Genomic DNA, 25,000 nt, shown 5'->3' on the forward strand with positions numbered 1-25,000 from the left:
GTGATACCTCAGAAAGCTGAATATAGATCTACCATATGAACCAGCCATCCCTCTCCTGGGAATTTACCCAAGGGAAATGAAAATCAGCATATGAAAGAGTTATTTGTACCTCCATGTATTTGTATCCCAGCTCAATTCACAATAGCTAAGACATGGAATCAACCCAAATACCCATCAACTGAAGACTGGATAAAGAAATTATGGGATACATACACCATGGAATACTACACAGTGGTAAAATAAAAATGAAATCTTGTCATTTGCAATTAAATGAATGAAATTGGAAAACATCATACTTAGTGAAATAAGCCAGTCTAAAAAGGATAAATACCATATGTTCTTTCTGATCTGTGATAACTAATAGAGCACCTAAAAGGTAATCTATGCAAGTGGAGTTGAGATTTTGAAATGCAATGACTTTGAACAGCCCTTGTCTCAACCATTGAGGAACAGTTTTATTTATGCTATTTATTGAACTCCTTACTTAGTATAAAGTTAATTGAATGTACTATAAATTTAATTGAAACTAAGTCTTAGTAAGAAATAATATGAATAAGAATAGGAGTGGGAGGAGGAAGAGGGGTAGAGGTGGGGGTCGGGAGTGGGGTACAGTGGGAAGAGTTACTATGTTCCTAAAGTTGTATTTCTGAAATGCACCAAGTTTCTATTCCCTAAATAAAAGGTTTCTGTGTAAAAATTAAAATCACATATTTAAAAAGAATCCAATATTTCATTTTTTAAAAAGACTTATTTATTTATTTGAAAGTCAGAGTTACACAAAGAGAGGAGAGGCAGAGAGAGAGAGAGAGAGGTCTTCCATCCACTGGTTCACACCCCTATTGGCCGCAATGGCCGGAGCCGTGCTGATCCAAAGCCAGGATCCAGGAGCTTCCTCTGGGTCCCCGACACGGGTGCAGGAACCCAAGGACTTGGTCTTCCACTGCTTTCCCAGGCCACAGCAGAGGGCTGGATTGGAAGTGGAGCAGCTGGGAATAGAACTGGCACCCATTTGAGATGCCGGCGCTTCAGGCCAGCGCATTAACCCGCTGCGCCACAGTGCTGGTCCCGGAGTATTTCATTTAGAATATGTCCACCTGAGTGATAGAATAATCCTCTCCTCACATTTTATTCTCCAGCAGTTGTGCTTGAATTTTAGTTTTTCCAAAAGTACCATATTCACTCAAGCCTAAGTTCTTTTTTGCAGTTTTGTGTGTCTGAAATGTCTTCCCCTAATACAGGAATTTCCTTTTCTTGAAATCCTTTCCTGACTTCAAGCTGACCTAGACTTTCTTTCCACAGATTCCCACAGTATTTCAGATACATTGCCATCATTCTCAACACATGTAACTACTTATACATCTATGTTTATCTTTGAAGAGCAATAGCTCCTTCTACATTCCTAGGATATAGCACAGGAGTAGATAAATATTTGTTGAATACATACATGAGTTGAAGCTAAAATGTTAAAATGATCATATATTAATTGAAAAGTGACATGTATTACAATGTTCTTTTTTATTCTTATACAGGTGAAAATGAACAACTGAAAAGAACTGCTGATCTTATAAAAGAAAAGTTAAAATCTCATGAACAGGTGAGTTTGTGTATCATTATACTTGAGCAAGTATCTGTACAGCATTGTCTTTACAAATTAGAAAAAAAGAGATGATTAATAAGCACAGCCAAATATTTTTGTTTATACACAAAAGTGCATACAAAGAATCTTCAGAAAGTTCATGGAAAAGCACACATTATGGAAAAACTATGTCTGAACTTCAGATTTATTTTGCACTAAAATGAACTTATCTTTTAATTCCATTTCCCACAAACTTTGTGTGTAAATATACCATAGTCTTTAAAAATGAACATTTATTTTAAGAGCAATACAAATTTTGAGAAGTCTAATGTTTCTTTATGAAATGTAATCTACTTAATATATCATGTACATTATTTTTTGCTTCTACCACAAAGAGCTATAGTTATTTTGCTATGTATTTTCAATTGTGTTAATAGAGTCTTTACCATAAAGTAATCTACTGATTATTATTTTGAATTTTTATAATAATGTAATGTATGTGTACTTTTTATGATTTGGGTAATCATTGCACCAATAAATGAAGGGAGCATTTTACATGGATCACAAATTAAATCTCTTTAAAGGGCAATCATACCTATTGGAACAGTAGAGTCTTTACTATAAAGTAATACTTGATTAGCTACTTTGAAATTTTTATAATAAAGTATAAGTGTATAAAATATATGTATAAAAATGTATGTGTACTTTTATGATCTGGGTAATCACTTCACCATCTAAATGAAAGGAGTATTTTACATGGATCGCAAATTAAATCCCTTTACAGGACAACCATACCTATAGGAACAGTATAGTGATAGCAGTTGTAGAACAAATAAGGGTACTTCAAAAAGCTCATGGAAATAGAACTAAAAGATAAGCTTATTTTGGTGCAAAAATATTTGAAACTCTTTTCATAATTCGCATTTTCTGTGAACTTTCTGAGGATCTGCTGAATGTGTAGATTTCAGAATGTTTTACACAAAGCATTAATTTTATTTTAATTCCATTTTCCAAGAACTTTTCTAAGTATGCTCTTATAGTACAGTGTCTTAAAAAAAAGTCATAGAAAGTGCTTAATAAATCGCAGTTCACATGTTTCTGCCCTTTGGGGTCCTAAAAGCCTTTGGGATTTATTATGCTAATTTTTTTCATTTCCAAAGAGCCAAAATGTCAAATTATGGCAGATCTAAGAACTCCAAAACTCAAGCTGGATCTAAAACAGGCTTCAATATGAAAACCCTTCTCTAAATTCTGTCTGGTTTCTCATTTAAGGAGCATAGGAAAAGAACACAAGCTGTTTCTAGAAACATCTTCAGAACTTCTGGGTAATACTCAGCAGTAATAAAAAGTATTGTAACTGTGCTTTGTAAAAATTAACTGTTAACCACCAATTTTAAGGTAATGTAAGTACCTCTGGAATTCATCCTACTCTTTTCTTTTTCCTTTATCCTTCCTCCATTCCTCCTGTGCATTGAATCTGGAGTTCAACAGTAGATGGCGAAGTCAGGTTTTAGTTGGATTAGGAAGACAGAGGAAGACATTTTTACCCTAAATCCCTTCTAAAGCTTCAAGTCCCAGAATACTGCTTTGTCTGGAATTCAAAAGGAAATTTTAGAGGACTGGAAATTAAGGAGAAAACATCACAACCTGACATTCTGAATTTCTTAATTAACTGCTAATGAAGGCAAACTGAAAAATGACCTTTGTCCAAGAGAATTCATTAGTACAAAATTTGCCAAGCACATCCCAAACTTGTGAAGAACAAATTCAGGAAGTGCTTAATGGAAATATTTGCAAGGCAGGGAGGATTTTTATAATCTGTGTATAGAGAATACTCAAGTTTTATACAACCAGAGGCTATCCTTTGGAATTTTTTTTTTATTTTTTAATTGAAATACAATAAAGATAATATGTGATTTTGATTTTTTAAAGTTTATTAAGGATTGTCTTCTGGACTAATATATGTTCTATCCTGGAGAATGTTCCAGGTGCTAATGAGAAGAGTGTAAATTCTAAAGCTATTGTGTGTAATGCTCTGATGTTTGTTAAGTCATTTGGTCTGTAATATAATTTAATTCCTTTGTTTCTTTATTGATTTTTTTAATCTGGATGGTCTGCCCATTGATAAAAGTGGGGTATAGGGCCAGCCAGCGCTGTGAGTACTAAGCTAAGCCTCTACCTGCTGTGCCCACATCCCTTATGGGTGCCAGTTCGTGTCTCTGCTGCTCCTTTTCTGATCCAGCTCTTTGCTTATGGCCTGGGGAAGCAGTGGAAGATGGCCCAAGTGCATGGGAGACCCAGAAGAAGCTCCTGGTTCCTGGCTTTAGATAGGCCCAGCTCTAGCCATTGCGGTCATTTGGGGAGTGAACAAGTGAATGCAAAACCTCACTCTCTGTCTCTCCCTCTGTGTGTGTGTGTGTGTGTAACTCTGCCTCTCAAATAAATAATCCTTTAAAAAAAGTAGGGTGTTGAAGTCCCCAACTATTTCTCCCCTTAGATCTAATCATGTTTGCTTTATAAAATTGGGTGTTCCAGTGTTGGTTGCATATTTATTTATTTATAATTCTTATTTCTTTATTTTCAATGTTTTAAAATGTTCATCTTAAAGTCGATTTTATCTAAATATAGCTAGTCCTGCTCCCTGTTGGTATTTGCATAGAATATCTTTGTCCAACCATTCACTTTTAGTCTGTTTGTCTTTATGGTGAAGTGAATTTCATTCAGCTACTCTATATCCATGGATTGGGAAATTTTTTCTATTCGATATTATTTATAACATTCAATATCTTTATTATTTATTTATTTGATAGGTAGATTTACAGACAGTGAGAGAGAGAGAGAAACAGAGAGAAAGGTCTTCCATCCGATGGTTCACTCCCCAAATGGCTGCAACAGCCGGAGCTATGCTGATCCGAAGCCTGGAGCCAGGAGCCTCTTCCAGGTTTCCCATGCGGGTGCAAGCACTTGGGCCATCCTCCACTGCCCTCCTTGGCCACAGCAGAGAGCTGGACTGGAAGAGGAGCAACCAGGACTAGAACCCGCTGCCCATATGGGATGCCGGCGCCGCAGGCAAAGGATTAACCTAGTGTGCCATGGCGCCAGCCCCTCAATATTATTATTGATAAGCTCAAATTTACTCCTGAAATTTTCTTTTTTCTTTCTTTTTCTTTTTTTTTCAAAGGTTTATTTTATTTATTTGAAAGACAGAATTACAGAGAGAGGTAGAGACATAGAGAGAGGTCTTCCATCCACTGGTTCACTCCCCAGATGGCCGCAACAGCAGGAGTTGTGCGGAACTAAAGCCAGAAGCCAAGAGCCTCTTTCAGGTCTCCCATGTGGGTGCAGGGGCCCAAGGATTTGGGCCATCTTCCACTTCTTTCCCAGGCCATGGAAGAGAGCTGGATTGGAAGAGGAGCAGCTGGGACTAGAACTGGCGCCTATATGGGATGCTGACACTGTAGGCCAGGGCTTTAACCCATTGTGCCACAGCACCGGCCCCTTATTTTTTCTTCTTTAAAAGTCTACATTCTAGTGCTTAAAAATTGTATTTTTATTTATTCGAAAGGTAGAGAGACAGAGAGAGAGATTGTCCATTTGTTGGTTCATTCTCCAAATTCACACAACAGGCAAGGTAGGTGCAGGGCCAGGCCAAAGCCAGGAGCTCAGAACTCAATCTGCATTTCCCACATGGGTGGCAGGGATCCTAGTAAAACCATCATTTGCTGCCTCCTGGGATGCACACTTTCAAAAAGCTAGAAATGGAAATACAACAAGGACTGAAAATCAGGCACTCCGATATGGGATATGGCCATCCCAAGTGGTATAAAAACTGTTGTAGCAAATGCCCATCCCATGTTATTGCTTCTCACTGTTTTACATATTCTTTGTTCCTTTATCTCTTTCTTTTTGTGATATGGCAATTTTCTGTGGAGATAGGACTTGGGTCCTTTCTCTTTTTCATTTGTGTATCTGCCTTACCAATGAGTTTTATCCTTTGCATACTTTCATGAAGGTAATTATCATCTTTTAACTTGCAAATGTGGGACTTATTTAGGCATTTCCTCTAAGGCCAATCTAAGGATGATGAATTTCATCAGTTTTTGTTTGTTTTGAAAAGTCCTTATTTCCCCTTCATTTCTGAATGATATCTTTGCTGGGTGTAACATTCCTGGTTGGCAATTTTTTTCTTTCAGAATTTTGAAAATGTCATTCCATTTCTCCTGGACTATAAGATTTTTGCTGAGAAATATGATGTTACTCTAATAATGTTCTCTTAAATGTGATTGGCCACTTTTCTCTTTCTGTGTTTAGAATTCTTTTTCTGTCTTGGACATTTGGCAGTTTGATCTAATATGCCTAAATGAGGACTTTTATAGTCAAATCTGTTTGGGTTCCTTTGGGTCTCCTGGACCTGGATGTCTGTATCTTTCCCAGAATTGGGTAAGTTTTCAACTGTTGTTTCCTTGAGGTTTTCTATGCCTTTTCCCTCCCATTTTCCTTCTAGTATTCCCACAGTTTGAATATTTTTTATTTACTGGTGTTGTATAAATCTCATAGATTTCTTTAATCTATTTTTCTTTTTTCTTTGTCTGATTAGGATATTTCAAGAAGCTTATCTTGAAGTTCAGAAATTCTTCTACTTGATCTAGTCTTTGCACTCTCGACTGTATTTTTTATTTCACATATTGAGTCCTTCTGTTTGGTTCTTTATCATGATCTTAATTAATTAATTAATTAATTTCTCAATTCATATCATGTTGAACTGTTTGTTTATATTCTATTGACTCTCACTTAATTTCCTTAGGATTGTTCTTTTGAATACTTTTTCAGGTATTTTATCAATATTCTTTTCTTTGGGGTCAGAAGCTAGAGAGTTATTGGAGAGGTCATGCTACCTTGTTTTTTCCTACTTCTTTTGTCCGTATGTTAATGTTTGTGCATCTGACAGAACAGTTATCTCTACAACTTTTTTAGATGGTTTTTGTAAAAGAATTTCTCATGAAGATTTGCCTAGGGCTATATTTGGTAGGCTTTGGTTCCATTTGGACACAGCAGTGTGTTCTTCCTAGAGCTTCTTTGGCTATCATCCATGGCTTTGGATGCAGCACATGTAGAAAGTCCATCTATTTCTGAGGTGTTGAGAGGAGTAGGAGTACATTGGTGACTCAGGAAACTCACTCTGTGGCCATTCCATAAATGACAGTAATGGCACAGAGGCCTTGGACCACAGGGCACATTTCAGGCACTGCTGAGGTACATTATTGCTATTATCAGAGACCTCTGACAAGTGCAGATTTAACAAGGTGCATGGAGCAAATACTCTCAGGTCTAGTGGTAGTAGTTGCTGATAGCAGTGCATAAACTGTGGGGAAGTGGAAGAAGATGGGCCCCAGGTCTCAGGGAGCAAGCACCTTTGCTTCTCTGGTCTTGAGAAGCAAAAACTCTGAACTATCTGACTTGTGTAGTGCAAAGCACTGTGCAACTGGGTGCTATGGTCAAAGTTCCACTGCAGAGTCTAGCTGGGTTCATGAGCCTGCAGCCTTTTGTTCTAGTGTGGCACCATATTTATAGGATACCAGAGATGGAATATACAGAGACTTCTGTCCCCTAGGCCACTATTTTTGGCACCAAACTCTATAGAGCTGCCTGGGCTCTGGGAGTTGGGGGCTTTTTGGGGGAGGGAGATAGTGTGAGTTCTTTCTCTGAAGCAATGTCATAAAGATTCCAGGAAGCTCCCCTAATTGGGCTCCAAGTCTGTAACAACTGTAGAACTCAACTCTGCTTTAGCTAGCACTGTCAGCTCTGTGTTGATTTGGTCTGCAAGGACTCTCACATTCACCCTTTAACCTGAAATGAGGAGTCCTTTTAGCCAGAAAGCTAAGGTTGAGGTTGTCAGTGGACTTTATTCTTTTCTCTTTGTTTCTATCCCAAGTCTCCATGTCCTACATGGTTCCCGTCTTTCCCTTGCTCTCCTTCAGCAACTCATCTCAAAATACAACTCTTCATTTGTTTTATTCCTTTTTGTGGAGAAGGAGTTGAGCAGCCATCTTCATTGTAGTCAGTTATCTTTCAGAACTTAAAAGTTTCTAGAAAGCAAATAAGAAGAAGGCAATCAACTATAATTTATTAGAGTATGATTCCCTTAGAGAAAAAGAAATGGTTAAATTATTTAAGGTTGGCACAGGCTAAAATGGGGGAAAGGAACTTAGTGAGATATAGCCTGCCTCAGCCCAGACCTTAGAGACACTTCATGCCTGGAGGCTGGAGTGAGAATTCTGGGTCTTACCAAATTGATGGAAACATTCCATTCTAATGGTGGCATCTTCAGATGCCAAAATCAGTGGATAATGGAAAGTTACATAGATTTGACTTGTGATTTCTCAGGGCAGCAATCACTTAGTGCACATGGTTGAATCAGGACTTGTTATGAAAGCCACTTTAGTGTTACCCATCTAGAAACCTAAATACACGCATATGGAAAATAGTGATTTGTGATATACACCCCTGTATTTGCCTGCCCAACCTTAATCAGAGCCAAGAGGTTGGATAGATTTGGCTATTCTCTGCAAGTTTCATGGCAGGATAATTAGCACAAATGGGAGCCCTGATCACTTTTGAGCTGAAGTAATCTGGTAGAATGTTTGGCTATTTTTAATTATAGACATGTAAGCCAGTGTATCTTGATTTTTTTTAACCTCTTAAATACCGTTGAATATCTAAGTAGTAAAAGCTATGCAATTTCTTTGGGGAAAAATGCTCAAAGGCATGTATGCATGTATGTATGCACACAAACATAATTTTGCATAAGTTGGAGGAAGTTGGTTTGCCCTCAAAAGCCCATTCATTTTGAAGGCTCTGCCTTCAAAAATCCTTTGTTTTTTAAGGTTTTACTTTAAAGGCAGAGTTATACAGAGAGAGGGATAGACAGAGAAAGAGAGCTCTTCCATCTGTTGGTTCATTCCTCAAATAGCTGTAATGGCCAGGGCTGGGCCATGCCAAAGCCAGGAGCCAGAAGCTTCATCTGGGTCTCCCACAGGTTGTTAGGGTCCAAGCACTTGGCCCGTTCTCTGCTGTTTTCTCAGGTGTATTAGCAGAGACCTGGTTCAGAAGTGGAGCAGCTGGGACTCAAACAAGCGCCTATATGGGAACTGACATTGCAACTACAACACTGACCCCACCTTGAAGAATTCTTATTGACATTAATTCAATAAATATAAAACAAGATAAATATTTAAGAAGTTGGGAATATAATGCTTGGGTCTCAGCATTCATGATATTTAGAGACTTTTTGGGACATCTTGCCTTTAAAAAATGCATTTCTGGCCAGTGCTGCAGCTCAATAGGCTAATCCTTTGCCTGTGGCACCGGCACACTGGGTTCTAGTCCTGGTCGGGGCGCCGGATTCTGTCCCGGTTGCCCCTCTTCCAGGCCAGCTCTCTGCTGTGGCCAGGGAGTGCAGTGGAGGATGGCCCAAGTGCTTGGGCCCTGCACCCCATGGGAGACCAGGATAAGCACCTGGCTCCTGCTTTCGGATCAGCGCGGTGTGCCAGCCGCATCGCGCCGGCTGCAGCGGCCATTGGAGGGTGAACCAATGGCAAAGGAAGACCTTTCTCTCTGTCTCTCTCTCTCATTGTCCACTCTGCCTGTCAAAAAATAAAAAAAAAAATGCATTTCTCCTACTGTCCTATTACTTTCATTCTTCCCATTTTCCTTTTCTCTTGTCTACATCATCTTTATGCAATACAGCTCTTCTGGAAAAACTATAAAACATTGGGGTTTTCTATTTCTGTACCATTCTCAATACTACTGTCAACTTTTAGTGTAATAAATCGTTTACATGCTTTAGCAACGTAAGAAGTTAATTTAGGCAGCTGTTGAGGACTTCTCAAATTAGATCCATCTTTAGATGCTTCCTCATAAGGCTAACCCTTGCAATGGTTAGTGTTTGATGTCCATCAGAATTAGAATGATCTATATAATTTTCAAAACCAAAGTTCTCCCCACATTCAGAAGGCTTTTCCTACTTGAGTAAAACTTGCTAGCTATCAGACAGTGCCTTTTGTTGGCTCTAAAGAAGGGAAAAGCATCATGATGCCATGTATTAAGCCACTGCTTGGGATGCCCACATCCCATATTGGATTATCTGTTCAAATCCTGGCTACTTAGCTCTTCTAATTCAGGTCCCTACTAACACACCTGGGAAAAAGCAGATAATGGTCCAAATACTTGGGTCCCTGCCACCCACATAGGAGACTACAAAAGGGAGTTGCTGACTCCTAGCTTATACCTGGCCTATCTCTGGCTGTTGTGGACATATAGGGAATGAACCAGTGGATAGAAAATATCTCTACCTACCTCCCTCCTTGTCATTCTGTCTTTCAAATAAGTAAATAAGTCTTTTACAAAAACTCAAAAATTGTTGCATGTGAATTCAGTTTTAAAAAGTAAATAACAATAAGTATAGCTTTGCCTTATATTTAACATACACATATTTTAATGCTTTAGTGACATTTACTCATATCATTAAGCCAAATATTTTGTGTGTCCATACTAAACACTGGTGTTGAGTATCAGGTAGCAAAGATAAAAGGACATCTTTTCTATATGATCTAGATCTGCATGGATCAAAAATAGATCTGTCTTATGTAAGTCTTATATAAGTGTGGAGTGGTTTCTTAACACGGGCTTTCATGGGTTGGGGGACATAACTAGGGAGATGTTGGTCAAATAACGCAAAAAAAAAGTGAATTAGATAGTAGTAATAGACTCAAGAGCTCTGTTATACAGCATGATAATTATAATTAATAATAATGATTATAGACTTGAAAATTGCTAAGAAAGTAGAATTTAAGTGGTTTTACCATACACACACACACACAAACACACACACACATATAAACAGTGGGTCAGGATATATATATTTTAATTAACTTGATTTAGTCAAACTAATATATATATACCAAAAACATCAGGCTGTACACTCTAAAGGTATAAATTTTATCAACTGAAAAGCTAAAATAATTTAAATATTTATTTTTTAAAGATTTATTTATTTATTTATTTTGACAGGCAGAGTGGACAGTAGAGGGAGACAGAGAGAAAGGTCTTCCTTTTTGCCGTTGGTTCACCCTCCAACGGCCGCCGCGGTAGGCGCACCGCGCTGTTCCGATGGCAGGATCCAGGTGCTTCTCCTGGTCTCCCATGGGGTGCAGGGCCCAAGCACTTGGGCCATCCTCCACTGCACTCCCTGGCCACAGCAGAGAGCTGGCCTGGAAGAGGGGCAACCGAGACAGGATCGGTGCCCCGACCGGGACTAGAACCCGTTGTGCCGGCGCCGCAAGGCGGAGGATTAGCCTACTGAGCCACGGCGCCGGCCAAGATTTATTTATTTTATTTGAAAGTCAGAGATACACAAAGAGAGGAGAGGCAGAAAGAGAGAGAGTTCTTCCATCTGCTGGTTCACTTCCCAATTGGCCACAATGGCCGGAGCTGTGCCGATCTGAAGCCAGGAGCCAGGAGCTTCCTCCAGGTTTCCCACATGGGTGCAGGGGCCCAAAGACTTAGGCCTTCCTCTACTGCCTTCTCAGGCCATAGCAGAGAGCTGAATCAGAAGTGGAGCAGCTGGGACTAGAACCAGCACCCATATGGGATGCCAGCGCTTCAGGCCAGGGCATCGACCGACTGCACCACAACTCCGGCCCCATTTAAATATGTTCACTACATACATACAAAAAAGAAATTGGTTTTTCTCTATGCTTATTAATCAAACAATAAATGCTTTTTTCTTCTAGATACAATTATATATCAAAAATTCTATATACTGCAAATTTTACCTTTTTAATTAATCAAAAGTTTTATACACATTTAAATTAGAAAAAATAATATATATTTTATCTCTAGGAGTATGAAAATAATATTGCCAAACTTTTAAATGAAATGAAAATCAAAGAGGATGAACATAAGATAGAAATAAGCAATGTTTATCGGGACATGCAGAAAAAAGGTAAGATTTTTTATTGTAAATCTACTGAATTCTAAGATATTATAAAATAATTTTAATGTGCAGGCTCATTTTTTCTGTAACAGCCAGTATTCTTGAATGAATTACACTTTGATTCTTTTTCATTTATGGTTTTTAAAAATATTTCTTCATATTTATGTTAGGTAATAACAACAGTTCTAAATCTGATTCACACCTTTTGCATTTAATGTTCTCTAGTGTTAAACAATATACATATAAAACTACTACATATTTTATGTAGTACAATGAAACTTTTGTATTTATATATTAAGCATATTGAATATAATGACTAATGAAATTTTTCTTGGAAAATTAGATCTCGCATGATTGTGTTGAGGATTAATTGGTTTTATATGGTTATTAGAAACCTTCCCAAGGATCTCATCTTTAGATATACCATACCCAAAAGTTAATTTAATGGATGATAGGTCTAACTGTGAAACTTGCAACTACAAAACTTCTGGAAGAAAGCATGAGTGATTACTTTTGCAACCTCGAGTTTGGAAAAGCTTCTTCAAATGAAACAAAAAACTCAAATAAAAAGGAAAATAATATATTATATTACCACAAAATTATTGATTTTTGTTCTTTAATGCTGTGAAGAAAATGAAAAGACAAGTCGATGAAAATAAACAAAATTGACACACTGTTGGCCAACTAACCAAAAATAGGAGGGAGCATACACAAACTAATAAAATTAGAGATGAAAAAAGGAAATGTAACAACAGGCACCACAGAAATAAAAAGAGTCATCAGAAAGTACTACAAAGAGCCGTATGCCAACAAACCAGGAAATCTAGAAGAAATTGAAAGATTGTTGGAACATACAACCTACCTAAATTGAGTCATGAAGACATAGAAAACCTAAGCAGACCCATAAGCAAGACAGAAATTGAATCAGTAATAAAGTCCCTTGCAACAAAGAAAAGCCAAGGACCAGATAGCTTCATCCTGAATTCTACCAGACATTTAAAGAAGAACTAACACCAATTCTTCTCAAGCTATTCAAAACAATTGAAAGGAAGGGAATCATCCCAAATTCTTTTATGATGCAATCATCACTTTAATTCCTAAACCTGAAAAAGATACAATAGAGAAAAACAACTACAGACCAATTTGCCTGATGAATGCAGACATAAAACTCCTCAACAGAATAGTAGCCAATTGAATCCAACAACACACCAGGAAGATCATTCACCAGGACCATGTGGGATTTATCCCTGGTATGCAGGGATGATTCAACATTCACAAATCAATCAATGTAATACATCACAATAACAAATTGAAGCAAAAATCATATGATTATCTCAATAGATGCAGAAAAAGTAGTTGATAAAATACAATGCCATTTCATGATGAAAACACTAAGCAAATTGGGTATATAAGGTACATTTTCAAAACAATCAACACAATTTATGAAAAATCCATGCCCAGCATCCTATTGAATGGGTAAATGTCAGAAGCATTCCCACTAAGATCCAAAACCAGAGAAGGATGTCCACTCTCAACATTGCTATTCAATATTGTCCTGGCAATTTTAGCCAGAGCCATTAGAAAAGAAAAAGGAATGAAAAGGATACAATTGGGAAGGAGGAAGTCAAACTATCTCTACTTGCAGATGATTTGATTCTATATATAGGGGATCCAAAAGACTCCATAGAAGAGTTGGGTAAAGTACCAGGATATAAAATCAACACACAAAAATCAACAGCCTTAATGTACACAGACAATGCCATGGCTGACAAAGGACTTCTAAGATCAGTCCCATTCACAATAGCTAACAAAAAAGATCAAATACTTTGGAATAAATTTAACCAAGGATGTCAAAGATCTCTACAATGAGAATTATGAAACATTAAAGAAAGAAAGAAATAGAAGATACAAAAAAATAGAAAAATCTTCCACGTTCGTGGATTAGAGGAATCAATGCCATCAAAATTTCCATACTATCGAAAACAATTTACAGATTCAATGTGATACCAATTGAGATTCCAAGGACATTCTTCTCAGATCTAGAAAAAATGATGCTGAAGTTCATATGGAAATACAGGAGACCTCAAGTAGCTAAAGCAATTTTATACAACAAAAACAAAGCTGGAGGCATCACAATACCAGATTTGAAGAAATACTACAAGACAGTTATAATCAAAATAGCCTGGTACTGGTACAAAAAACAGAAGGGTAGACCAACGGAATAGAATATAAATGCCAGAAAACAATCTATGCATTAACAACAAACTTACCTTTGACAAAGGAGCTAAAATCAATCCCTAGAGCAGTCTCTTCAACAAAAGGTGCTGGGAAAATTGGATCTCCACATGCAGTATTATGAAGCAGTACCCCTACCTTACACAAAAATCCACTCAAAATGAATTAAAGACCTAAATCTACAACCCAATACCATCAAATTATTAGAGTACATTGGGGAAACGCTGGAAGACATTGCCATAGGCAAAGAGTTCTTGAAAAAGTCCCCAGGGGCACAGGCAATCAAAGCCAAAATTGACAAATGGGATTGCATCAAATTGAGAAGCTTCTGCACTGCAAAAGAAACATTCAGCAAAGTTAAGAAGTAACCGATTTAATGGGAGAAATTATTTGCAATCTATACAACTTATTTAAGATAAATATCCAGAATATATAAAGAGATCAAGAAACTCAACAACAACAAAACAAGCCATTTCAGAAATGGGCAAAGGAGTTAAACAGACATTTTTCAAAAGAGGAAATCCAAACGGTCAACAAACACATGAAAAATGCTCAGTACCACTAGCCATCAGGGAAATGCAAATCAAAACCACAATGAGGTTTCACCCTATCCCCATTAGAATGACTTTCATACAGAAATCAATAAACAAGAAATGCTGGCAAGGATGTGGAGAAAAAGGTACCCTAATCCACTGTTGGTGGGAATATAAACTGGTAAAGACACAATGGGAAACAGTATGTAGAAACTTTAGAAATCTGAATATAGATCTACCACATGACCCACCATCCCACTTCTGGGAATTTACCCAAGGGAAATGAAATCAGCATATGAAAGCTCAATTCACAATAGCTAAGACATGGTATCAACCCAAATGTCTATCAACTAAAGACTGGATAAAGAAATTATGGGATACATACACCATGGAATACTACACAGCAGTTAAAAAAAGGAATCTTGTCATTTGCAACAAAATGGATGAAATTGGAAAACATCATACTGAGTGAAATAAGCAAGTCCTAAAGGGATAAATATCACATGTTCTTCCTGACCTGTGATAACTAGTAGAGCAACTAAAAGGCAATCTGTAGATTGTAATTGACACTTTCAGAAGCAATGATTTGAACAGTCTTGACTGTTGAGGAACAGTTGTTGTTGTTTTCATTCTATTTGTTTAACTCTTTGCTTAACATAGAGTTAATCACATGTGTATAAATTTAATTGAAAATAGATCTTAGTTAAAAAAAAAGAGTAGTAATACGAGAGGGAGGAGGAAGGGGTATGGGAGTGTGGGTGGGATGATGGGCATGGTAGGAAGAATCACCATGTTCTTAAAAGTTGTAATTATGAAATATATGAAGTTTGTAACTGTAAAGCTGTTATAGTTCTGTACATAAAAAAGTGATGTGAATGAAAAATTCATGAAGGAGATAGAAATCATTGAAAAAAACTAAATAGAAATTTTTGAGATGAAATCTTCAGTCAATTAAATAAAAAATATGATTGAGAGCTCTAGCATCAGAAGAGGAAAGAATTTTTGAGCAGGAGGCCAAGACCTTTGAAATAACAAAATCAGACAAAAATAAAGAAAAAGATTGTTGAAAGAACGAAGAAAGTCTGTGTGAAAAGTTGGATGCCATTAAGCAATCAAATATCCATACCATAATGATGCTGAAACAAAAGACAAGGAAAATGATATTGAGAACCTGCTAAGTGAAATAATAGTTAAAATTTCCCAGGTCTTGAAGGAGACATGGACATCCAGATACAGGAAGCTTAAGGACCCCAAGGGGTTTCAGCCAAAAAATATCTTCTCTAAGGTATATTGTAGACAAATTTCCAACAGTTAAGGATAAGGATAGAATCCTAAAAACAATAAGAAAAAGGCATTAAGTTGCATATAAAGGAAAACCAACTGGATTAACAACAGACTTCTCAGCAGAAATGCTACAGACCATGACAATAGAATGATATATTGAAAGTCTTAAAAGGAAAAAAAAATTACAAATGGAGGATGGTATATCCAATGAAGGTATCCTTTAAAAGTGAAGTAGAAATAAAATATTTTCCAGATAATAAAAGAGCTGAAGGGCTGGTGCTGTGGCATAGTAGGCTAAGCCTCCCCCTGCAGTACCCCAGCATCCCATTTGGGTACCAGTTCATGTCCCAGCTGCTCCTCTTATGATCCAGCTCTCTGCTTATGGCCTAGGAAAGCAGTGGAACATGGCCCAAATGCTTGGGACCCTGCACCCACATAGAAGACCCAGAGAAGCTCCTGGGCCCTAGTTTTGGATTGGCTCAGCTATGGCCTTTGTGGCCATTTGAGGAGTAAACCAGCAGATGGAAGACCTTCTCTCTGTCTCTCCCTCTGTCTGTAACTCTACCTTACAAACAAGTAAACAAAAGTTAATTAAAAAAATCTTAGAGAAGCCACCATCACCAGACCAACCTTACAAGAAATCGTGAAGGGGTCCTGCATTAGAAGTACATGTCATGAAAGGACATGATACCAACAAATTCATTAACAGAGCAGGTATAATCAGTATCCAATCAACAAAATGCAGATGTAAGTGCTTATCTATCAATACTAATCATGAATGTAAATAAATTCAGTTCCCCAGCCAAGACTTAGGTTGACTGAAATTATTAAATACATATATAATATATATACATATATATATATATATGCTTCCTTTAAGAAACTCACTTTACAAACAAAGATATACATAGGCTGAAAGTGAAGGGCTAGAAAAAGATAAACCAGGCAACGGGAAACCAAAAACAAGCAGGAATAGCTATCCTGTTACCAGGTAAAACAGACTTTAAATCAAAAACTATAAAAAGAGATAAAGAGAGACATTACATTTTGATAAAAGGTTTGATTCATCAAGAAGATACAACAATCATAAATATATATGCACCCAACATAAGACCATCCAGATATATACAGCAAATACTATTAGACCTAAAGGGAGAGATAGATTACAATACAATGATATTGGGTGCCTTCAAACTCCACTCTCATCAATGGACAGAGCATCCAGACAGAAAATCTATAAAGATACATCAGAGTTGAAACACACTCTGGAAAAAAATGGACCTAACAGACATTAATGTGGGCCATTTCACCCAACTGCTTACAGAATACACATTCTTCTCATCACCACATGAAACATTTTCTAGACCATATATTGGTTCACAAGTCAAGTCTCAGTAAATTTAAAAAGATTGAAATCATAACATGTATCTTCTCAGACCACAGGGGAATAAAAATAGAAATCAACAATAAGAATAACAATAGAACACTCATAAATACTTGGAAATTATACAACATACTACTGAATGATCAACGGGTCATTGAAGAAATTAAAAAGAATATTAAAATCTTTCCTGAAATAAAATGAAAATGAAAACAAAAAATCTCAAAACCTGTGAGATACAGCAAAATCAGTATTAAGACGGAAGTTTATAGCTTTAAGTACTTACATTAAAAATGTCTCAAATTAAAAATCTCATGATGTATCTTGACTACTTAAAAAACAAAAACAAACCAAACCCAAAATCAGCAAGAGGTGAGAAATAGTAAAGATCAGCATAGAAACAAATGAAATTGAAGTTAATAAACAAAAGACCAACAAAATAAAAGGCTGGGTTTATTTTTTTAAAGATAAATAAAATAGATAAGCCTCTAGCCAGACTAACAAAGGGAAAAATAGAGAAAACTCAAATAAAATCAGAGATGAAAAGAGACATTATGAGGCTGTTCCTGTGGTGTAGCAAGTGGGGCCACCACCTACAGTGTTGGCATCACATATGAACAGTAGTTCGAGTCCCAGCTTCTCCTCTTCCAGTCCAGCTCTCTGCTGTGGCCTAGGAATGTAGAAGATAGCCAGGCCTTTGGGCCCCTGCAGCCATACTGAAGACCCAGAAGAAGTTCCTGGCTTCTGGTTTTGGATCAGCCCAGCTCCAGTCATTGCAGCCAGCTGGGGAGTGAACCAGTGGACAAAAGACCTCTATCTCTCTCTCTCTCATTCTCTCTCTCTCTCTGCCCCCACTTCCTACCTCTGTCCTTCCCTCCCTTCCTTCCTCCTTCTCTCTCTCTGCCCCTCTGTAACTCTGCCTTTCAGATGAGTAAATAAATCTTTAAAAAAAAAAAAGACATTACAACTGACACCACTGAAATATAGAGTATCATAATAAATTACTATGAAGAACTATATGCTAATAAACTGGTAAAACTCAAAGAAATGGATAAGTTCCTGCATACATATAACCTATCATGATTAAACCACTAAGATATAGACAAGCTAAACAGACCATAACAAGTAACAAGATTGAAGCAGTAATCAAAAGTTTTCCATCAAGGAAAAGTCCAGAACCTGATGGCTTTACTACAGTTCTACAAAACATTCAAAGACAAAGCAACTCTAATACTTCTCAAACTATTGCAAAATATTAAGTGGGATGGTACTCTGCCAAACTCTTTTTATGCTACTAGCATCACTTTATCCAACACTGGACAAAGACAAGACACAAAATCTATAGATATATATCCTTAATGAACATGGATGCAAAGATTCTCAACAAAACATTAGGAAATCAAATCCAAAACCACATCAAAAAAGATCATTCATTATGATCAACTGGATTGTGAGGGGGATTCAACATTTATGAATTAGTAAACACCATAAATCACATCAATAAAATGAAGGACAACAACCATGTGGTCATCAAAACAGATGCAGAGAAATAATTTGATAATATTCAACACCCCTTCATGATAAAAAACCCTCCACAAATTAGAGATAGAAGTAACAGACCTCAAAATTATAAAGGCTGTATATGTATAACAAACCAACACCCAATATCATAATATCATACTGAGTGGGGAAAAGCTGAAAGCGTTTCCCCTCAGATCTGGAGCAAGACAAGGGCACCAAAGTTGAAAAATAGAAAATTAAGTTATCGATGCTTGCAGTCGACATAATATTGTACATAGAAAAACCTAAACACTCCACCAAAAAGCTGTTAGAATTGAAAAACCAATTCAGTAAAGCTACAGATTACAAAGTAAACACACAAAAAGCAGTAGTGTTTTTATACTTCAATGATGAACTCACTGAAAGAGAAATCCCATTCATGATAGCCACAACAACAACAAAAAATATTTAGGAATAAATTTAACCAAAGAAGTGAAAGATTTCTACAATGAAAATTATTACTGATGAAAGAAGTTATCTGGGACACACACAAAAAAAATGGAAAGATTTCCTTTCTTATGGATAGGAAGAATCAGTATCATTAAAGTATCTGAAATACCTGAAGCAATCTACAGATTCAAAGCAATCCCTAACAAAATACCAATGACATTCTTTACTATATTAGAAAAAGCAATTCTTAAATTCATATGGAATCACAAAAAACCCAGAATAGCCAAGGCAATCCTGAGCAAGAAAAATCAAGCTGGAGATACCACAATACCTGACTTCAAAGCATACTAAAAACCTATAGTAAATTAAAGAGCATGGTACTGGCAAAAAAAAAAAAAGTCCTACATAAATCAATGGAACAGAACAGAAAGCCCAGAAATTAATCCAAGTATGTACAGCCAATTAAATTTCTGACAAAACTGCTCAGACCATACATTGGAATAAGGATAATCTCTTCAACAAGTGGTGCTGAACAAACTGGATGTATATGTGTGAAAGAATGAAATTAGATCTATACCTCTCACCATACACAAAAGTCAAATCAAGAGGAATCAAAGACCTAAATTTAAGACCTGAAACCAAGAAATTACTAGAAGAAAATTTAGGCAAAACATTCCAAGACATTGAGATGGGGAACAACTTCTTGGACAAGACTTCCAAAGCACCAGCAACAAAAGCAAAACTAAACAAAGGAGATTATACAAAAATCTGAAGCTTCTGCACAGCAAAGGAAACAATCAGTAGAATGAAGAGACATCCAACAGAATGGGGGAAAATATTTGCGCTACCTATTTGACAAAGGATTATAATATCCAGAATGTATCAGCAACTTAAAAAACTCAACAACAACAAAATCCATTTAAGAAATGGGCAACAGAACTCAATAAGACATTTCTCAAAAGAATAAATACAGGGACGGCATTGTGACATGGTGGGTAAAGCTGAACCCTACAACACTGGCATCCCATATGAGCAGTGGTTCGATTCCCGACTGCTCCACTTCTGATCTAGCTCACTGCTTTTGCTCCTGGGAAAACAGCGGAGGGTGACCCAAGTGCCTGGGGGCCTGCACCCATGTGGGAGATGCAGAAGAAGCTCCTGGTTCCTGACTTCAGCCGGTCTAGCTCTGGTCATTGCAGTCACCTGGTAGTAAATTCAAGGATGGAAGATTTTCTTTCTCTCTCTCTCTCTCTCTCTCTCTCTCTCTCCAACTCTACCTTTCAAATGAATAAGTCTTAAAGAAGAAGAAATACAAATGGCCAACAAACATGAAAAAATGTCTGGACATAAAAGTGTACAACAGGAGCATTTTACTCTGGAGTTAAACAGTAGTCAGGCCCCTGTGTACCTAGAAACCCAGGCTTGTGTCACTCTTAAAACACTTAATCTTCTTATTTTCTAGGCCTTGGCTATTTTAGAGTAAAACCTAGTTAATTCATATAAACGTACTTGGTAAGTGACCACTGTATTTCAACCATTATTCAGAGTATTGTCAAAAAGACATAAAAACTACCCTAACCATAAATAAATTCTAAAATATACTTTATTTTAAAAATTTACTTTCTTGTGAATTTTTTTTTATAATTACATCTCTGCATATCATGGGTCACTTTTATTAAAAGCATCATTACTACAGTTGGCAGCAATTTACAGTTTATCTTACATAATAGCAGTTTTCAAAGGAAAAAATAAAAGGACATCACAACAAAGAAAAACAATACATTTACAAAGTCATGTCTGTAAACTTCAAGGCTAGTTCAGAGCTGAGGTAATGCTGTTTTAGCTTTGTGGCTAAAGAAACAAAGTCCTTTAATTTAAAAAAAAAAGGTACCTGATTCTCTCTTCTCTCACTCTTTTATTTATTCTTCTACTTGTTTTTGTTTTACACCAGTGCATTACAAGACCCCGAGACAATGGAACTGTGGTTCTGTCTGGCAAGAACCCTCAAAGTAGGTTAATTTTTCGAAAGGGACCCTTCACATTCAACAGCTGCCTTATTATTGCTGCGCCTCGGGACAGAGACATTCACGCTAACGTGGAGATTGTCAGAGTGTATGGATGTGTGTGTGTATGCAGTGAATTTTAAAATGCTAAAACTACAGGTGTATAATACTTGTAAAATGTTAACTGAATTCTATTTTTGTTTTATTTAGTTGAATTAAATGAAGAAAAGTACAAAGAACTAATAAAGAAAAAGGAGATGGAAATTTCAGAGTTAAAAGTAAAATTAGAAACTCAAGAAAAGAGAAAACAAAATGAAATAATCAAACTACACCTGGAGGTAGGTGTTTAAGAATCTGCTAAGCTTAAGGAGTCATTCCTTATTATAAAACATACTTTGAGTATTTTTATCACAATTAGACACATTTCAGGACTAGAAACAATTCTTTACACAAGCTCATTCTCCATCAAATACCATGTTCAAGCACTGTCCATCAGCACTTAACCTGAAGGTGGGACTCTTCACTTGTTCAAAAGGTCCTGTTTTCCAGCGATGTTGCTACTTCTGGACAAGTGGACAGATAACTGAGGGGTTACCTGCTTCTTACAGCCATTCCCTGCAGGCTTCTTAAGACTACCATTCCAGGAGAAGTTGTGGAAACTTGGAAAGCCAACTAGAAATTCCTCCTGTTTTGTTTGGGATAAAAAAGACAAATTTCTCCCTAATAAATTCCTAGGGGGGAAAAAAATATATATATATAGTAGGAGCCAGCACTGAGGCACAGCAGGTTAAAGCCATGGCCTGCAGTGCCACAAGCATGCCATATAGGCACCAGTTCAAGTCCCAGCTGCTCCACTTCTGATCCAACTTCCTGCTAATATGCCTGGGAAAATAGCAGAGGATGGCACAAATCCTTGAGACCCTGAACCCATATGGAAACCCAGAAGAAGCTCCTGGATCCTGGCTTCAGCCTGGCCCAGCCCTGGCCATTGCAGCCCTTTGGGGAGTGAACCAGTAGATGGAAGATCTCCCTCTCTCTCTCTCTCTCTCTCTCTCTCTCTCTCTCTCTCTCTGTCTCTGCTTCTCTCTCTGTAACTTTGCCTTTCAAGTAAATAAATAAATCATCATAAAAAATTGTAGAGGCAATCAGAATCAACCCTTGGGACATTCGGATCTGGCTAAAAGGCCCATGAGAGTCTCACAGGCATGGAAAGCCATGACACGGTGGCAAAAAACAATCGAAATGAAAGATTCTGGTGAACAAGACCCCAGCAGAAGGAACAGGCCATCAAGGAGAGAGGCGCCGTTTTCTGAAGGGAGGAAGGAACCTCCACTGTGACATGGCCTTGACTAAACAAGTTCAGAGTTGGTGAACTCAAGGGACTTCCATAGCCTAGACAGATCATAGCAAGAGTCTCGGGTGATTGCTGACGTCATAAATAAGAGTGCCAATTGTTAAATCAACAACGGGAGTCACTGGGTACATGCTCCCCACGTAGGATCTCTGTCCTTAATTTGTTTTACTATGAAACTTAAAAACAACACTACTAGTGGAACAATACCCTATACCTTGTGTGGTTGTGTGAATGCAGCCTGTTGAAATCCTTGCTTAGTATATACTAAGTTGATCTTCAGTATATGAAGGTAATTGAAAATGAAACTCGATAAAGGGCGGGATGGGAGAGGGAGAGGGGAGGGCCACGGGAGGGAGGGAGGTTGGGGGGGAAGCCACAACAATACAAAAGTTGCACTTTGTAAATTCACATTTATGAAATAAAAAATAAAAAAATTAAAAAAAAAATTTGTAGAGGCAAGCACACCAAATTCCTAAAATAACATTTTAAAAGAATTTCAAATAAGGTATCTTAAAGGAACTTCAAATAAGGTATCTTACAGGCCAAAACTCCATTCTGCTCTAAAGCATTTTTAGTTATTTCAGACTCTCTTAGATATTGATATTTTGACAAGAAAACTGTCCTTAAATTTTTTTCTATATTCTACCCATCTTCCTTTCCATACTTCTTCCATTGTTTCCCCAAACTTCAACTCCCACCTTAATTTCTGTTGTATGAATTTGCAAGTCTTAAGTTAGTTACTTACTATTCATTTTCTCAAAGCTCTGATACCTCTGGAGTGTTTGGTGAGAAACCATGTGTAATCATTAGGTAGAAAGGAAATTTATGTTATCTTTAGAGGCTCTTTGCTGTTACTGATACTGTTGCTGACTTCTGACCAAGTATACCCACAAACTACTGACAAGGCTGAAATATGATAGGTCTTATTTCTGATCTACCACCAATTTCCAATCCACTAGCTGGGAATTTGTTTTTTCTTTGCCATCTGGTCTCTGTCACTAGACTATCACAGCCTGTTATTTGATTGGTATTCAAAATTCTGTTGGTTATCTTCATCATAACTACCCATTTCTCTCCCCAAACCAGAATACAGTGTCACTGAGAGTTTATTATTATTGCTTATCAGAGAGACTCAATAAACCAAATCTAAAGAGAAGTATAATAAAATGCTGCACAAAAGAAATTTGTCCTGTAAGCGTGTCCTTTCAGAAATTTTAATACTGATTCAGTTAAATTTGAACCAGCAAGAATTTAAACTAAATCAACAAAATCATATCCAACTCTATCACTAAGTCTCAATGTTTCTACAAAAGTGTATACGAATTTTTTCCAAATAATTGTTAATGGGGGCCGGCACTGCAGCTCAATAGGCTAATCCTCTGCCTGCGGCGCTGGCACACCAGGTTCTAGTCCCGGTCGGGGCACTGGATTCTGTCCCGGTTGCCCCTCTTCCAGGCCAGCTCTCTGCTGTGGCCTGGGAGTGCAGTGGAGGATGGCCCAAGTGCTTGGGTCCTGCACCCCATGGGAGACCAGGATAAGCACCTGGCTCCTGCTTGCGGATCAGCGCGGTGCGCCGGCTGCAGCGCACCGGCCACAGCGGCCTTTGGAGGGTGAACCAACAGAAAAAGGAAGACCTTTCTCTCTGTCTCTCTGTCTCTCTCTCTCACTGTCCACTCTGCCTGTCAAAAAACAAACAAACAAACAAACAAAAATTGTTAATGGAACTATATTTTCTTTGCAGAAGTATGCTGAAGATAATGTAAAAATATTTTTATTCATCTTTAAGCTAAACTAGATTCTCAACCCTGGCAGGCTGATGGGGTCATCTGATGTTTTAGGGAAAAGATGGTGCTAACCATACCCTAGAATCTCTGAAGTGGTGTCCAAGTACTTGGTACTTTTAAAAAGTTCCCCAGATAATTTTAATATCCAACAGAGTTAAACTTGTTGGAATATTTATTGCTTTTTAAAATTGTTTCTTAATGAAATATTTTTTCATAACATTGTATAGACAATGTATGTAAATTACAGATTATATGTCAGATATCATGAATTATTTTATGGAAATGCTTGTTTCTAATTGTTTTACTGGAATGTTCTTAATGACTTTTTTTAATTTGTCTCAGTTCGATGCCAAACTAGCAAAAGTTCAGACTAAATCAAAATCATATCCAGATGCTACTGTTTTGCCACAGAGTATCTACAGAAGGGTATGTGAGTTTTCTTCCATGACTGTTACTTAAGAAAATAATTTTCTTACTATGTTTCAATAAAAAATTATCTAATACTTATGAACAACATATTTCACAGGGTTTTTTGTACCCTTATACCAGCTTTACCCCTCCCCCATATTAAGTAACACAAAGCTGAAATTATAGATCTTTCAAAGATATATTTTTAAATACAAGTTTAAACCAGAGTATATTTTTTATTGTTGTTTTGTTGGTATTTCACTTGACCTCATTATTTCTGAATTGCAATAACACACTTTTTCTGCTTCGTTTAGAAGCTTCAACATCTTCAAGATGAAAAAAATAAAGAGATTGCAGGTCTTCGTAACACCATTCGTGATTTAGAGCAACGCCTTTCTGTTGGCAAAGATTCTCACCTTAAGCGTAGACGATTTTGAGTATAGCAGCAAATTCATTAGTTGCTATTTATTTAAAAATAATTGAAAAAGTCACGTATAT

At 37.1% G+C, this 25,000-nt stretch overlaps 1 protein-coding gene across 1 annotated transcript in view; it reads left to right on the forward strand.

Moving 5' to 3' along the window:
• The window catches only part of CCDC152 (coiled-coil domain containing 152), a 46,984-nt gene extending 22,045 nt beyond the window's left edge, over positions 1-24,939 (forward strand). The window contains exons 4-8 of the mRNA XM_062211746.1: positions 1,530-1,594; positions 11,477-11,579; positions 21,167-21,294; positions 24,437-24,520; positions 24,817-24,939. Of these exons, the coding sequence (XP_062067730.1) occupies positions 1,530-1,594; positions 11,477-11,579; positions 21,167-21,294; positions 24,437-24,520; positions 24,817-24,939 (503 nt within the window). The remainder of the gene's footprint in view (positions 1-1,529; positions 1,595-11,476; positions 11,580-21,166; positions 21,295-24,436; positions 24,521-24,816) is intronic.
• Positions 24,940-25,000: the final 61 nt, after the last annotated feature.

The sequence above is a fragment of the Lepus europaeus genome, chromosome 15 (genome assembly GCF_033115175.1).
Source record: "Lepus europaeus isolate LE1 chromosome 15, mLepTim1.pri, whole genome shotgun sequence".
Lineage (NCBI taxonomy): Eukaryota > Metazoa > Chordata > Mammalia > Lagomorpha > Leporidae > Lepus > Lepus europaeus.